General features: G+C 40.3%; 1 protein-coding gene across 15 annotated transcripts in view; it reads right to left on the bottom strand.

Moving 5' to 3' along the window:
* ehbp1l1a (EH domain binding protein 1-like 1a) overlaps nucleotides 1-16977 on the bottom strand; it is a 41667-nt gene that overhangs the window by 4891 nt on the left and 19799 nt on the right. For 7 of the 15 annotated variants that reach the window (XM_029526719.1, XM_029526717.1, XM_029526720.1 and 4 more), the window contains 12 exons: nucleotides 14317-14745; nucleotides 10430-14155; nucleotides 10276-10341; nucleotides 5992-8885; nucleotides 5852-5906; nucleotides 5443-5688; nucleotides 4638-5132; nucleotides 2097-4253; nucleotides 1753-1882; nucleotides 784-950; nucleotides 661-709; nucleotides 25-537 (listed from right to left, as the gene is read on the bottom strand). In XM_029526719.1, coding sequence (XP_029382579.1) covers nucleotides 25-537; nucleotides 661-709; nucleotides 784-950; nucleotides 1753-1882; nucleotides 2097-4253; nucleotides 4638-5132; nucleotides 5443-5688; nucleotides 5852-5906; nucleotides 5992-8885; nucleotides 10276-10341; nucleotides 10430-14155; nucleotides 14317-14745 — 10927 coding nt within the window. The other 8 variants (XM_029526725.1, XM_029526718.1, XM_029526721.1 and 5 more) reach the window with 8 other exon arrangements.

Raw genomic sequence — 16977 nt, 5'->3', positions numbered from 1 at the left:
CAGGACAAAAGCAAGGTACCATACCACTGATATGTCTCCTTCATCAACTGATCCACTCCTCCGCTGTGACCTTCGTTTCTTCACCAGATCTGCATCTTTGACATGAGAGAAACCCGACTTTGATAGGAAATTGGTCCTTGGTGGTGCCAGTGGTGACTGAGCCCTGCCTGCCCCAGCAACCTGCAACCGTTTACTTCTGGGAGGTGGAACTACATCCCCAGTGGGTTTACTGTCCTTCTCTTCAGAGCCAGTAGTCCTATTATTCTCAAGGCATATACCTTCCTCTTGCAGCCTCTGGGCACAATAACGAACAGTTGCCTCAGGATCCTCTTGGTTGTGCACGTCCCCTGCTACTGCATAGCTGGACTCGCTACTGTCCTTCTCTAAGTGAAGCACACTGAGTTGCTGGCCCATGAAATGGGTTCGAATTTGGTTAAGGTAGGTCATGACAATGAGGCGGTCAGGCACTGCTAGCATGATCATGTCTGAAGGCTCCATCAGCCTTGAAATGCCAAGTTCAGCAAAGCCATCGAAAGCCTGCAATATGAACAAAATAAATGGAGGGTTGCATAAGGACTTAGCAACAAACAGATTTAAAAAAAACGTTATGAATTACGCTTTGCTGTTTATTAAATCAACAGAAAACTCATCATCAATCACCTTTTTGTTGTTGTGCTTGATGTCATATGGGTCCAGCATTTCATAATTACTATACAAAGAAAAAGAAGGTTAGGCACTCAGAACAATGTCTGCAGTGGCACCAGTCTTTCAATCGTTTCTTACATCTTCTCTGGGTGGAAGTGGTGTAGTATGGCACAAAAGGCCAGACCGTTTCTCCAAGAGGTGGTGAAGTTGGTGATCTTCACTCCCTTGTGACTCTGGGTGATTTCTTGGCACCATTCCAATAAAGACTGGCTAGACGTCACTAAGGTAGGAGTGGGCAATGAGTTCTGAAACACATTACAGACTTTTATTCATTTTTTGCTATTTAGAGGGAAGAAGGACAACGGAGGAATTACACATTTCTCAAATATTCACTGAGCACTGTATTGGGAACATCTATACACCTGCTTTGTGCAATTATCTAATCATTCAATTACGTGTCATGGGAGGGTTAGTAGGGGCAGGAATTGGCCATGAAAAGCTTGAATCTGTGGGCTTGTTGCCTTTTGTCAACAGTCAAAATTTGTGGAAGTGGTGTAATGGTGACAAGGTATTATTGGCAGTTTGATGCAATCAGATGGATTTGTAGTGAGCCACAAAGTTTCTTTGAGCATCTTGGGCACTTCTTGCAGGATAATGCTCCATGACACAAAGCTAATGTCATCTTAAAGGTTTCATCAACCTGACAGTGAGTTCAGTGAACTTTAGTGGCCCACACATGAATTCAGTGGAAAATTTTTTAGGATCCACTGGATCTGTCACATGAAAACTAAGGACATGCCCAATATTTGTGTGGTGTTTAATCTCCTTTTTAAGTGCTCTGTGAGGGTATAAAACATGAAGATTGTGAAGCAAACATGTTGATTTTGCACATTTATAGATCCAACAGTCACAGAGAAATACAATATAGCATTCTTTTGTTTAATGGATGGAAATCTAGAAAGAATCTAGATTACAGTGGGTTACTGAAATTAAGTTGATGAGGACAAAATTTACAAAACCAGAGCAAAGAGCTGGAAGGATCTGTAGGGAACTGTAGAATTGATGATTAATCAAAAAATACAGAATTGTTGAAAAGCCTTAACATACTTCTGGAGAGGGAGTAAAATCAGGAGGCTGAGGAGGCTGTGGCTTGCTGTCATCTCCATGAGAACCACTCAAGCGCTTCTTCCCACGAGGGACAGGTACAGGTACAGGCAGATCTGCTTCTTCTGTTTGCCTGGAAAGGCACGCAAACACACAAAGCAAAATGATTCTTTCAATTTTTTAAAACATCCTTGTCTTGAAAAACAAAGTACATGGAAATTAACCGACATACAGAGAGAATATTGACTTTTTACGAATGGAAAAATTAGAACAATGCAAAATTTGCACATATTTACACACAATTGTGAGTGTACCACCATCCCTAAAAGTGCACTGACCAGGCTTACCTTTCATCCTCTAAATAACCAGCAGCTACATCTACGGACACAAAGCCATAATCCATCTCATCATCCCTTGTTTCCTTCCTTGAGGTTCTTTCCATTGGATCAATGTCTTTAGCATCCTCTATGTGCAGCCAGTCATCCTGAGATGATGCAATAGTGCCAAAAAGGGATTTATCAAACTCTTCCTCCAGCACTTTTTCAATGTCATCCAGCTCTAACACCGTCTCTGAAACCTTCTCTGAATCATCAGAAACTACAGGTGTATCTGTGAAAGTCCAACCTTCAGTGACTTCACACATTGGATTCTCTGTATAATCTGAATAATCCTGATGAGAAAAGTGTTCTTCTTCCATGTGCTGTTCCACTTGTCCTGTAACCTCATCACCCTGAATTGTGACAAAACCTGCTTCAGATATCACACTTGAATCCAGCGATATTGCCCTTTCTTTTGTATCTTTCCTAGGGTCAGATGTACCCTCTGAGTATCTCTGAGATGACTCCTTTTCCACAGGGAGTATATTGTCTGCAGGATGTGTGCTATGTGAAGTCACACTGACATACTTCTTTGCACGAGGGAGTGGAATAGGCAGGCTTGACTGTTCATTCTTTTCGACCGTGTCAACAACCAGACTGTCTGAATGGCCTCGAGGCGTTGAGCCAGAAATAACAACGTCATCTGGGATGGAATCACTGAGACGTTTCTTTACTCTTGGTTTTGGTATAGGCAAACTTGATGGTTTTGGGATCTTTTGTGAAGTGGCACCATCGTCTACTTGAACACTGCTCTCAACGTTTAATCTGCTACTCATCAACTGCAAAGTAGCCAGTTCTGTAGTTGTAGGTTGAGTAGCAAGTGGAAGATAGAGGTCTTTGCTCCCTTTAGATGTTAAGATAATAGGTGGCTTTTCTGTTTGGGAAGCCTGAGATGTTTCTTCAACAGCTATAAAGTCTTCTGGGAAGGAGCCACTGAGACGTTTTCTTGCACGAGGCATTGGGATAGGATGATTTGTTTGTTTTTCATTTACTCCAGTTGCTGGTGCATTTTCTGATTTCTGAGAGGAAATTATGTTGGCTGTGTTACAAGCTGTTTCAGCTATCTTTGACTGCTTTGTCTCCTCTTTATTGCTCATCACAGTGTTGTCAGCCTGGTCTATTTTTACAGTCTCTTTGACTGAAACTTTCAAATGTTGACCTCTCAGCCCAGTGTCACAAAAAGGCAATTTCTTGCCACATTGTGGAAGGAATATCTTCTTAATGATTGAAAGAGGAGCAGTTTGTCCAACATCCAACATCTCTGCTTCGGACTCCTTCCTTTCCAAAGGACATATTAAGTCTGAAGAAACCTGGGCTGTCTGTGGAGATGCACTTCCGACAAGTTGTGATGGGACCCTTCGAGTGATCGTTTGACTGGGTTTATCAGTGTTCTCTGAGACATCAGAGAGCTCTGATGTCTCCGATTGAGGAGGACCAGGTTGAGATGTTTCCAAAGCAGAACTAACTTTGGCTTTCAAATCTTGCTGGCCATGAGCTATTTGATCAGATTTCCCTCCTGTAACACTGTCCTTTCTTCTCATCAGTGTGCAAGGGGAAGCTTTCTGGTGACTTGCAAGTGGCAAGGCACCTTCCCTTCTTTTCACATGAGGAGGAGAAGTGAGGCTCACGGATATTTGGAGAGATTCAGCTTCCCCTTTGTAGTTATGGTCATCTATGTATGATATCACTTGAGCTTCAACACATTCTTGGTTATGACCATTCTGAGATATATCTAGAGAAACAGTAGTGTCTCCTTTTTCTAAGCAGGAAGAAGTGTCAAGGTCCACAGCCAGTTGTGTGGGAATAACATCAGTGAGGAGCTTGACAGACAAACCATCAGGTTTTTGTTTGCCATCTGGTGTTAAACTATCTTTCCTTCTGACTGGCCGTGTTGGAAATGTGTCTTTTTCTTTTTTGGACCCTTTCAGTTGAAATTCTGTAACTTTTTTCTTTGGCTCTCTGCCTCGCTGAGAGACAGCAATGTCAGCTTTCGGTCCAATGCACTGTTCATCTGACGGTTTGTCTAAGACCATCTCTCTATGTTTATTTGCACCTGCAATTGAGTCATTTGACGTGGACTGCAGAAATGTAGTGGCAGAAATGTCTTCCATGCTTGTTGGTTGCAGGCTTAAGGAAAAGAAAGGAAAAACTTCAGAAATTGCTTTTCTTGACCATGTCATTCAATTGTGTCATGCAACCTTTTCCCCACGAACTATTCATTTTCTCAACTTAATAGCCAGAAAATGAATCATAAGAATAAATGACCACAATTTACAATATTCTGCCTTCCATGCAGTAAAACAATGCAGCAAAGGACAAACAGACCTTTGTTAGCTCATTCTATGGCACCTATACAAAGAGCAACATTACATTCCACATCAATGTTGATCCTTGCAGCTACTACAGAATTGATCATAAGCAGAACAAAAGTCAGTGTTATCACCAAAGTTGCAGGACATGAACAAGGGCACACCATGCAACTGAAATAGGCAACAGTCCACTGGAACTCACCCTTTCTCCAACTGTGATGAAGACAACACTGTTCGAGCATCATTATCTGCTTCTGTTTTGGGTTTTACTACAAATTCTTCAATGTCAACTGATGCTTGTGCAGCGCCCTGGCCAATAGGTGCGCTTTCTGTGTGACACTGTTCAAGAGAGTCCTCTACTTGTTCTGTATCTTCTTTTGATATTTCAGAAATATCTGCCTCTGTCAATGGTGGCCATTTTTTCATGCTTGCACAAACTAAGAACCCATCATTGCTCTCTGCAGTTGGTGATGGAGATGCTGTTGCTGCTTGATCATTTAAATGCCACATGTAGGGCTCCGCACTTGCTGGATATTCAACATTGTGATTGTCTTCAAACTGGCTCTCTATGGTCTGAATACTATCTTCTGAGCCTTCCTTGTCCATCAGGTCCCTATAGGATATAGCCTCGGGTTGGTGATTCACTTGAGTTAAAGTAGAGCTAGGGGGCCCCAATATGGATGCTACTGTTTCGTAACTGTGAGAAATGGATAGTGGAATGTGTGAGTGAAATCTGGAACTGTTCAAAAACAATGATTTAAATAATGAGCACAAGAAAAAATGAAGTTTTGGAGAATTATTGAAATTAATTTCATGCCAAAAAAAGTCTGCCATATATAGTCATATATATTCAACACATGAAGACAAAATTAGAAATTTTTGCTAAATATATTTTATTATGATACTAAGGTTTTTATGCTCCAAGGAAAAAAGCCTTTTTTTAAATCCTAATGATGACAAATATTTTGAAAACTACATGTTGCATGCCACACACGTCTTACACTTACCCTTTATGGAAAACATCCACAAAAACCTTTACTATTCCTGATGTCTCTTCTTCCTTTGCTATGAGAGTGACTTCTGCCTGTTTTTCTGTTACTGTTCCCTCTGCCTCCAATACTTCCCAACCCAAGACTCCCAATGGCTCTGATGTGTCCACTGGTTTCTTCACTGTCTGGGGCTCCTCTGCTGCTATTCCTTCTTTTTTTTTGCTGAAGTCCACAAAATAAGATTTTGCAGCATATTCAAAATACCTTATGAATAATACAACACGAATGTAGTGAAACACAGTCCTCACAACAACACTTAAAATTTACCATGCACTAAATTATCACTTTACTAAAACCAATCCAAACAGCACACACACTAGATTGCCCCCTTTCAAGGCAATCAATGCAAAACGGCTCTTCAACTTACCCATCATCTAGAGAAAGGTCTATATTTTGCTTTGCACTGCAATTGAATTTCTCCACTGTCATAAAAACAAACATAATAAAATTGTGAAACGCAAAAAGACAAAGACAGAATCACCTTGATCATTACACACTTAATCTCACCAAGTTCTGCGCTGGAGCTGCTGACAGATTTAGAGGGAATATCAGGAACTCTTGCATCTTTGATATATGACTTCATTGTCTGTACCGGAGGCAATTCCTCTGGTTTATGTTTTTCAGAAGAGGGCAGCACTGGAGCAGCCAATGTTTGTTTCTCTGTTGGAATTAACTGAGAACTGCTTGGAAAACCATGAATTTGGGTCAAATGGGGACATGATGGAGTAATTTCTACCATGCAGTTCATTTGATCATATTTCCCTGGAAGTTTTGCTATTAGACAAATCTTCTCATTCTGTGGCTCATCAAGGAAGGATTTGCCCTGTGTAGTCCTTGTTGGCATTTTTATATGTTCAGAGCTAAGCATCCTTGCTGATGGAAAACCTGGAACACATGGAACACATGGAGCAGATGTGTATAAACTGGCCATATTTGGTGGTTTGTTTGCAACCTGAGCAGAAGGAAAACCAAACGCACGGGCCTCTTTTGGGCAGGATGCCACTATTGTCAACATGCTTTTTATGTTGATGTGATACGGTTGGTCCTGATCAGCAAGGGCCATAATCACATCTCCCTTCTTCTTCTTGTGAGGCTCAATCAAAATTTGTTTTCTTTCACTTAGCCAATCTGTGCGTGAGATTGTAGTGACAGATGCAAAGCCTCTGAGACTTGACACACTGGGGCAGCAAGTTAAGCTTCGTATCATATTATCGTCAATCTTGGATTTGGTTTGAAGTCTGGAAGGGAGTCCATGGATCCTGGATGCTCCTGGGCAAGATGGTGCTAAGGCCAACATTATTTTTGCCAGGTCTCCATCTTGATTTGGACCGTTTATCATAGACACCATCTTCCTTGGACACATGACACACAGAGGCTGTAGATCAAAAAGCCAGTGGAATTTTGAGGAACCGTCAAATGAAGAAACTCCTTGGCTTTGGGATACTTTGGGGCAAATGGGGAGAAAACTCTGCATACTATATTGAGGGTAAGACGGAAAGCCTGAAATCTTTGTTGTTCCTGGGCAAGAAGGAACCAAAGTAACCATGCAATTTTGTTTGTCTATTATAGGTGGTGGGAATTTAATCCTAGGCAAAGTTATCTTATATAGCCTGGGCATCAATGAATCCAGTTCAGCAATCCATCCCATTTCCTTATGTCCTTCAACTGATGAAAAGCCAGGTATGGTAGAAATAAGAGGGCACAAAGGGAAGAGGTTAACAATACTTGGGCTATAATACACAACTTTTGGATTTGGGATACAGGGGAAACCAAAAACACTTGACACTTTGGGACAGGTTGGTACACAGGAAACCATAGTCTTTATTATCTTCTTGTTGTCATTTGATGTATTAAATATTAGCACCCTCTTCGGTGGCCTTCTCAACAATGACTCATTTTCAGTTTCCCACTCTATCCACACATCCCCAGCAACTGATGGAAATCCAGGTATTTTGGAAACGTGGGAGCACATTGTAGATAGACTGATGATATCCGGTGTAGGATACATACTTTGGGGATTTGTCAGAGAAGGGAATCCTGGCATCCGTGCCACATTTGGACAAGATGGTACAAGGGACAACGTTGCTTTCATTGTTCTTCCAATTCTTTCACACCTATCATGTAGTAACAGTTGCTTTTCTTTGGTTCTTGATTGAAATAATGGCTCCTTGCATAATGTCCACTCCTTTGAATGATGGGATGATGGAAATCCTGGTATTTCTGACACTTCAGAGTATGAAAGATAAACTATACTGTCCACAAAATAAATAGTCCTTGGTTTTGGTACAGAGGGAAAGCCTAAGCTTCTGGATTTTTGTGGGCAAGTTCGCACAAGGGAAACTATTCCTTTCATGTCTTTTGTATTCTTGAGAATTATTACATAATCTTTTTTGATTGACTCCTCCCATAATGGCTGATGAATAGTATTCCAGTCTTTGCACTCATTTCTCTGCACTGATGGAAAACCAGCCATTCTGGAGACACCTGGGCAAGATGGAAGGAGAGTGACATTACAAGACCCATCAAAGCTCACTGTAGGTGCCAGAGCCGATGGAAGTCCAGGGATACGTGCCTCTTTGGGACATGTTTGGGCTAAAGCTGACATGGCCTTCATTTCTTCATTGTAAGGTCTATCTTTAATCATGGGTCTATTCCTTTTTGGTGGTATTTCCCCAAAAGTTTTGTCAGCTTGATCCCATGTTATTTCTAGACGATGATCCGTTAATGAGTGTAGGCCTTCAACACAAGACATTTTTGGGCAAGATCTTACAAGTCTTATTATATCTAATTCATGATATAGTGTGGTAGGTTGTGGTGCTGGCATGGAAGAAGCTGGGTATGTTGGCATTTGATTTTTAAACAAGTGTTTTTGCTCTTTTATGGAGAGGGTATCAGCAACATTTGTTATACCGGGACAGGATTCCATGAACGAGGGTGGATTGTTTTGATTTATCGTTTGTTCTCCATTATCTGCCTGTCCTTTTAAATGAAAAGTACACTCAGTTATTTGAATGTCCCTATCTTTGGACTGATTATTCCAAGTGGTCTCCCTGTTCAGGAAGCATTCTTGCATTTGGTTAGCAGTAGAAAGAAATTCTGGTATGTCGCTATTTACTGGGCATATTGATATCACATCTCCCATCCCAGGTTCTGTCTTCATTTCACCATCAGGGAACAATGGGACTTGACTGACCATTTCTGTTTTGATTTTCATTTCGTCCCCCGATATATCTCTAATTGTCTCTGTAGTCCCCTCTGGTAGCTCCTCTCTTAGTACGGCTGTGTTTGTAGGATGTTTTTCTATCTGCTGTTCAGCATTGCTTATATGGGTCGGGGTTGTGGGATCAACTGCACCAAATCCAAGTGGACATGATGGCGCTAGTGACGCCATGTTTTTGTGTCTAAAGAGAAGGTAAACATAAAGTCATGGTCAAGTTTACTGTAGCGCTGCACCAAATAATCAACTAGAACATTCACATTTTCAACATTGTAATTCTACATACGCTCTCCTAAAAATGCTGTACAAATATAGTATCTCAAACAATCAGATAGTAAATTGACCAGCACTTAACAGTATATTAGACTTAATTTGTGAATCATAGTAAAGGCAGACATTAAACTATGTATCACTACCTATTATAATTTAAAAAATTTATATTTTGGTCTTACAACATTCACTACACTAAAGCTTCAGTGCAGTAGGAGACCGTGGTGTAAGTACTTAAGAGTACTGTATCATGCATAAGCACTTAGAAATAAGTTCTAGCGTCATACATGCAAATTCAACAAATGCTATTCTTTCGAAACTGACTCCAGTATGTATTAGCAACTCTCTAAATTGTTTTCCTTAGAAAAAAAATGTAAATGATACGATGAGCAAACATGTTCCTTTATGTCTGCACAATTTGATTGCAATAATGCTTTGAACATTGTTGTGAAACAGATCAGCTTTACAAAGTCCTTTTAAATGCAGTTGGAAAAGTTTTACAAAAAAAGCAAGTGAATAAAAAAAATAAACCTTTAGCTGTAGCTTTCTTTAAAAGCAATAGTGGCTTTCTTTAAGCAATTCAATAACACAAATGCATGGGTGTTTTTATCCAGGTCTGTTTTGACTTATACCATGCAATGTGCATAATAGCTCAAGCTGACCAGAGCAAATGCCAGGTATCATTCTCACTCTCACATGCTGACTCACGCTACCTAAAGTCCTTTTGGTAATGACATCCCCTAACTATAAAGAAAATGTTATATATTATGTGTCCAAATGACCCCTCTCACTGAGGTCATCAAACTTTAGTGACAACAGAATTTCCCCATATGCTGATATTTGTTTCCTTTTGACCCAAACCTATAACAGTCAGTATATTTACATGCACAGTTAAGTGTAGCTATGGTTATAGCACGATAAAGCCATCTAATCGGACCTCTGTCCTTGTCCCAGCATACATGCACAGGAGTGAATTCAATTTGTTGAAATTATGTTGCCTCAGCTACGTTTGACCTATGACGTCATAGACCACAACAGAGGTGGAAAGAAAACCAAAGCAGTGAGTTGGCCTCGGTATACGTCCAAAAATGGGCTTATGCTGACAACTTTGCAATGTTCGACGCATAGCAGTTAGCCGGCTTCTTTTGTCTGACCGCCAATGTTTGCGTTTTAAATGTCGTTCAACTTCTGGGTCATAGCTTGGCACAAAACTTAAGCACATGCGCAGATCACCTTTTCCAGCTCCAGTCCGACTGTCCGTATACATGCAGCAGTAGATCGACTTTCAATTGAACTAAACCCACCTCTTCCTAACACTCAAGAATAATGGCATGTCAGGAACGGAGTGCCACATCCTGCAATGCAAGTGTCTGAAAACAGAACCAAAAAGCAAATGTTTCAGTAACTAATTCTCAGACATCTTACAAAAATCAAACTTTAAATCTCAATCTCACTCACTCTTTTTCTACAATGGTTACTGCTATGTCCTCAGATGAACAGCTTTCTGCATCTTTACGCATCTCTCGAGGTAAGCCCACATCTGACTTTGCTGGAACAGTCTCATCCAATACCATCTCAATCCCATTACATCTAGAGGATGGTTGATCCACTTGGTTTTCAAAGGATGATGATTTTAAGTTTCTGGCAATGGCCGTGATGGGATAGGTTGAAGATTCCATGGTCATTCTTTGTTGTACATCTTCTGGTGCATCTTGGTAAGGTAACATAAATTGCATGGGTTTGTCCTTATCAGAAATTTTACAAAGGGAATGGTCAACTGACAGCTCTGTACGCCACAATAATGGCCTTTTACCTGGCCATCCATGTCCTAACTGGTGTACATGTGTTGAGGGTATCCCAAGAACAGAAGCTCTTTTTGGGCAAGAAAACACAATATTCACTATATTTGTAAGCTGGTATATGTCAGGTGGCAGTACTGAAATTTCTGGACCAGAAGGTATGACAGAAAAAACTGACCTCATCATAAATAGGTTAGGAGAACAATATTTTTTGTTAAGTTGACAGCAGACATACAAGCTGTGCATTATCACTGGCCAGGATCCTACTTTAGAATCAGTGCTAAATGACACTCTGTGTGGGAAACCAATGACACTTGACTGGGTTGGACAACATGTTGTCAACTGTGTCATATTTAGATTTTTATCTGTAATGGGGTTGGCATCTTGCGAGGCAGAAGGACATCCAGGATTTAATGCTTGTTTTGGGCATGAAGGAAGGATACTAAGCATTTTTTCTTTGTCCTTGCATATCATTTTCTTCACTGTAAAATTTTGGTAAAAAACTCCATGCCCTCTATTGAATGGCTTTTCCCAAATTGCATCCCTGTTCACATTCCACTCGCCAATATTTACACCATTCTTTGCAGGTAGACCTGGAATTGTACTGTTTTTTGGGAAAGTGGCTGAGGATTTCAAAACTCTGAAAGTCTCTTTGACCAAAGCTTCCACTCCTTTCTCTTGTACCTTTGATGGAATTCCATGAATATTTGAGTTTTTGGGACATGATGGTAGCATTGATAACATTATTCTGAAGATTCTTTTGTCTCTAAAATGCATTTCATGATGAGCTATTACAAACAACCTTCCTGGGTTTATCTTCTCCAATATCGGGCTTTTGTCTACATTCCATTGCACTGTAGGCTGACTGAGATTTTTACATGGTATTCCATAAACTCTGGAATGCATTAGATATGTAGGCAGAAGATTTATAATGCCTGTCATATCTACTGACATCGGACTTGTTACTGATGGAGAATGTGGGAAATAGGCTATTTGTGGGCAAATAGGTAATATAGATAACATAGATTCAATCCCATCGCAGTTATGATAGAACTCATTAAGATCCTCTAAATCAAACGTAACCACAGACTTCTCCCTATAGAATGGCAATGGCTTTCTTTCCACTAGCCAATCCAACTGTTTTGTACAGTCTCTAAGTGGCATTCCACAGACCCTAGAGTCCTTTGTACAACTTGATAATAGATTCACCATAGTTAGGCCAGCAGTTGACATCAGTGAAACTGCAGAGGGACACCCAGGTAAACGAGCATTCTCAGGGCAGCACGGTAATACTGCACTCATCCTCATTAAAACATTCTTATCATAAAATGAAATTGCATCTAAAATCATTACTTCTTTTTTGAAAAATGCATATGTATGTAACCTTTTAAAGACAAACCATTCCTTGCAGCTTGATGAATACAGTTTTTGCCCAGTTTTTGAAGGAAAACCAGGGATTATTATATTGACCTTACTAGGCTTTTGCCGAGAAACATAAGGTATGCCAAATACATTAGATTTGTCTGCACAACTTGTCAACACAGCTACCATTCTCCCATTTTGAATGGCTTCTGCGTTTTTTGGTATCCACTGAACAATTTGAGCTTTTAGATTTTCCTCTGGTTTCATGTTGAGTAATTTCCCCAAGGCATGCCATTTTTTGTTCTCTGAATAGTTGTGACCTAGAGAAGGCATGCCAGGAGTTTGGACTTGTTTAAGGCACATAAATGCAAGACTGACAGTATTCAGTAACAGATTCTGATGTGGTGAGGGCATACCAACAAGGTACGATCTTAAGGGACATGTGGGCAAGACTGCCATCAAGCTGCACATTTTTCCTTTGTCTAGATCCTGAGCAACACCTGGGGAAATATCTTGAATTAAGACTTTGCCTTTACTCAGTGGTTTTGCCATCACAACAAACAAACCATCACCTTGAGCACTAACTGGCTTACTAGACAGTAAACCAATAATTCTGTTTTTTCTTGAGCATATAGGAAAGAAATCTGTCATTCTAGAGTCTTGCCTTGGTACAAATAGAACATCAGGTATATTAGGTTCTTTTTCTGACACAGATGGGAAACCAGGAATAGCTGCCTTCCAGGAACAAGATGGTGTCATATTTATAGAGTATTTAATAATTTGTTTGTCCTCATATGACATTTCCTGAATAAGAACAGGATTACTCAAAGGTCTATTTAACAGCAATTTCCTGAAAATATGCCATTTCTCATGATATGCCACAAGTCTTTGTCTAAGTGACATACCTTCAATCACTGTCTGTTTGGGATATAAAGGGAGACAACTGGTGATACTTAAAGTATTTGATGCCTTTTGTAATGGTGCAGATGGAAAGCCCTGAACACTGGCCTTTCTACAACACGTTGACAACAATGACAGCATGACTTTAGCCATATTAATATTTCTGGCATCTTGTTCCTCGACACCAGACATATGTGAAACTTGTTTTATCTTCAATGTACTTTTCCAAAGAGAGCTTCTGTCCCAAACATACTTTTCATATCTATTCACTGATCCCACAGAAACTAAATCTGGAACTCTGCTAATTGTCGGACATGTAGATAAAAGGTACGCCATATTTGCTGTGCATTTCACATAAGATGCAAATCCATGAATACTAGCAGACCTTGAGCATGATGGTACAATATTCACCATTTTTGCAATCCCTGCACTTCCTTCATAACTAGAAGGGTTATAATCAACATACAGAATCAACGGCAATCTCATGCTTAGTAACTTCTGAAACATTAATCTCCAATCACCTGGCCAAGCTATAACTTCCGATGGATATAAAGATGGCATGCCAGGAATCCTTGAATATTGTGAGCAACTTAGTAGTAACTTAATCATATTCATTGCTGCATCAATCTGAGTTTTTGGCTGTACAGTTGGTAAATGAGAAATATAACTGCTTCCTGGAAAAAGTGGACCAAATTCCACCTTAGATATGTAAACACTATTTTCTTCTGAATTTACCACAGAGCTTGGCAACACAAGGTCCTGTCTAACTCTCCTATCTCTTTCATAAGATGGCCTGCTATCTCTAGAATAAGCTACATTCCCACTTCTACCTTCCTCCATACAACAGACAGATTTCAAACCACAGACAGCAGAGCTATTTACTGAAAAAATGTCTAAATTCATACTAGGGTCTTCTCTTTGATTTGAAGATTTTTCTGCTGTGGACTGCTGTTCAAAGAGACACTTTAAATGAGGGTCTGCTCTTGCAGTGACTTGGTCCGAAGTTGCTGTGTTGCACATGTTTTTCTTATCCACAGCTTCTGTTGTTTTATTCTTCACCAATGGAGGAAAACAATCGCTGTCTCTCAGAGAAGATGACACTGAGGCAGTCATGCTCTCATTTCTGAAGGAGTAGAGTACACCAAAGATTGATGTCAGGACAAAATGACTGATGCAAACGAAATCCACTAAGCTTTAATCATCATGATTTACTTTTGTATTACAAGTAACACTGATAAGAACTTGAATGTATTTCCAAGACAAAGAGCACCATGCCACACTTACCCCAAATCCATATTTATGTCTTCTTTTTTATGGGCCATTCCTATAGCTTTTGTGTCAGAGGTTGTTGAAATTTGTGGCAATGGCAATAAAGTTTCCTTTAGTGATGTTGAGTTAGGTTGAGGGTCAGTGGGACACGGTATATGCTGAACAGGTTCTGTTTGGACTGCTGTATTCTGTGATTGAATGGACATCTTAGACAAGTGACCCTTTGCTTGAACCAAATTCTCCATGACTGAAATTTTTGTTGGATCATGAAAATCTGGGTTTTGTGTCGGCACAGTTGCATAAATAGGAAGGATGTTGAAGAATGTCCTTGACGGTCTTATTTCCGGCTGATCCATTTGTGTTTTTGGCATCTTAAAACATTTTAGGCCCGGGGCTACACTTGTTCTTGAGCTAAGGGCCAGAAGCGAGGCCATGCTTTCAGGTCTAAGGGATAAACAGACATCATAAAAGAAAGTCTTCACCAAAGCAATACAGTCATATCCAGACCATTTTCAAAAATTCTGCTGAACAGCATTCCAGCAAGCGAGCAATATGAAATGGAAGTAGAAAATGTATATAAGGCAAAAATGTACTACAGGAGATTCTAACCAGACAGTTACACAACAAACAGATGGACGGAATGACCAGGTATCGGCAAGCACCAGTATCCCTTTTAACAATATAACAAAAACACCGCCACATCTGGCTCTTGCTACATGAAACTGACTTTGACAAAGCTTTTATCTACATTTCAACAGAAAAACCCCCTCTATTTAAATCCCATATGTTAGGAAAAAAATATTTCATGCACAGCCAAATAAGCATTCATTTTTCTGCAGCTGCTCCACAGAAGGCACCTGGGTCTTGCTTAACAGATTTTACAGTTAAACTGTGTTTATTACATCGAAATTGGCTGGTCTGTTAGAAGGTGTGTTACTGGCTTTACTGCCTTTAAGTACAAGTGAGTTCTCACTTCATACGGCAGACTGATGTATAACCTTGAATTCTTTAGAACAATCCCACAAAAACAGGGAGCTAAACTTTATGTTGCTTGCAAAGTAGAATGTTGTAGCAGAACAGTTTTTTTGCAAAGGCTTTTCCAACCAAACAGAATATGGTTTACAAGTTCCATACAAGTTCAGTAGGTTCAGACAGCACGATGAACAGAAACACAGCAGCATACATCTTGACTGGAGTTCACCTGTGGTAAACTCAGATTAAACATTACACATCTCTCTATATAAGGTCTCACAGCTGACTATGTAAATCAAATCAAAAACAAGCAGCTGCCTGCAGAGCTAAGAAGGCCCAGATCTGGAAAAGTTACGCATTGCATTGAAATTAGTTTGGAGCAACCAGGACTAGAGCTTGATACCAGGACTAACTGACTGATCAGGAAAGAAATTTCCAAGGGCCTGAAAATGAATCTGGCTAAAGCGATCTTTATACTGTTACTGCCGATTAACCACTACATACCTAAATTGCTCTGTGCCTTTACACTGTGTTTTAGTCAATGAGGGATATTGCAATTCATCTCTCCTTCAAGCTACAGTGTTTTAGTCAAAACACAGTGAGTGAATGAGAGGTAAATTGCAAAGCTTTAGATGTAAGCACTACATAAATGAAAATCTTTTAAATGCAGACATTTGTGGATAACATGTTTGTTTAGATCATAGATAAAATCACAACTTATAGTTGTTCTTTAACTGCTGTTAGTGACAACAGATTAAAATCAATCGCAATGAAGACAAAATATTGTTTCTATTGTTATCCTAAGCATTACTACCTTCAACATTTCTGACGATGTATCACACCACCTCACCCTGTCAAATTCAAGAAGGCCTTCTAGGTTTGGGCGCACTAAGAATATCTGTACACCTCATCCTGTGTTTTTTGGAAATTAAATCTCTGCACACATCCAGTGACCACTGAGCTGACCACTCAGCTGACAACAAGGAGAGGTCTTTGTGATAGCTTGGAGAGACAGCTGACAGGAGGGAATAGACCGCAATGGGAGAGACATGGACTAACTATCCCTGTTTATAGGTTTTGATGCCCATCAGCATATTAGAAACACCCACCATAGCTAAGAAAACACGACAGAAGAAAATATCCTCAGAATCTGCCAGAGCAACGGTGGAAGAAGATTCACCAGCTGACTCTATGGTAACAGACTTTGGACCGGAAATGATTATGAGCACAAGCACAGACCGAGAGAGCATTTCAAGGGGTAGCACTGCTTTGCCAGCATCAGGGCAGTATCAGCTAAAGATATGTGCCTGTGGTTGGAGGGAGGTCACATCACATTTGGGCCTGAGGATTCATCAGGGGAGGAAAAGGTGCTTGAGAGAAAAGGGACAGGGGCCCTGGATTGACTATTTTCTGCGAAAAGAGTAAAATTAGTCAAGTGAGCCACAGCAACCGGACTTGAACCATAGCTTGCAGTCCATCAGTACCATGGAGGAGGCATCCCCAGGCACAGAGATGGCAACAACAGAGAATTCCACCCAACCTCCAAAACCTGCAGTAAAAGACGGCTTGCAGGGTAAAAACTGTGCGTGAATTGGCCTAATGCCAGATCCAGACGGCAAAAATCGCAGTCTTTCTGGACCTCGCTAATGTGTTTGGGTCTGTTCTCCATGAGCTCCTGTCTTCAGTTTCTTCAATCTTCCTGAC

This window comes from Echeneis naucrates, chromosome 18 (genome assembly GCF_900963305.1).
Source record: "Echeneis naucrates chromosome 18, fEcheNa1.1, whole genome shotgun sequence".
In the NCBI taxonomy this organism is placed as follows: Eukaryota; Metazoa; Chordata; class Actinopteri; order Carangiformes; family Echeneidae; genus Echeneis; species Echeneis naucrates.
The sequence above is the reverse complement of the archived record's forward strand: the minus strand, read 5'-3'. Positions and strand labels throughout refer to the sequence as shown.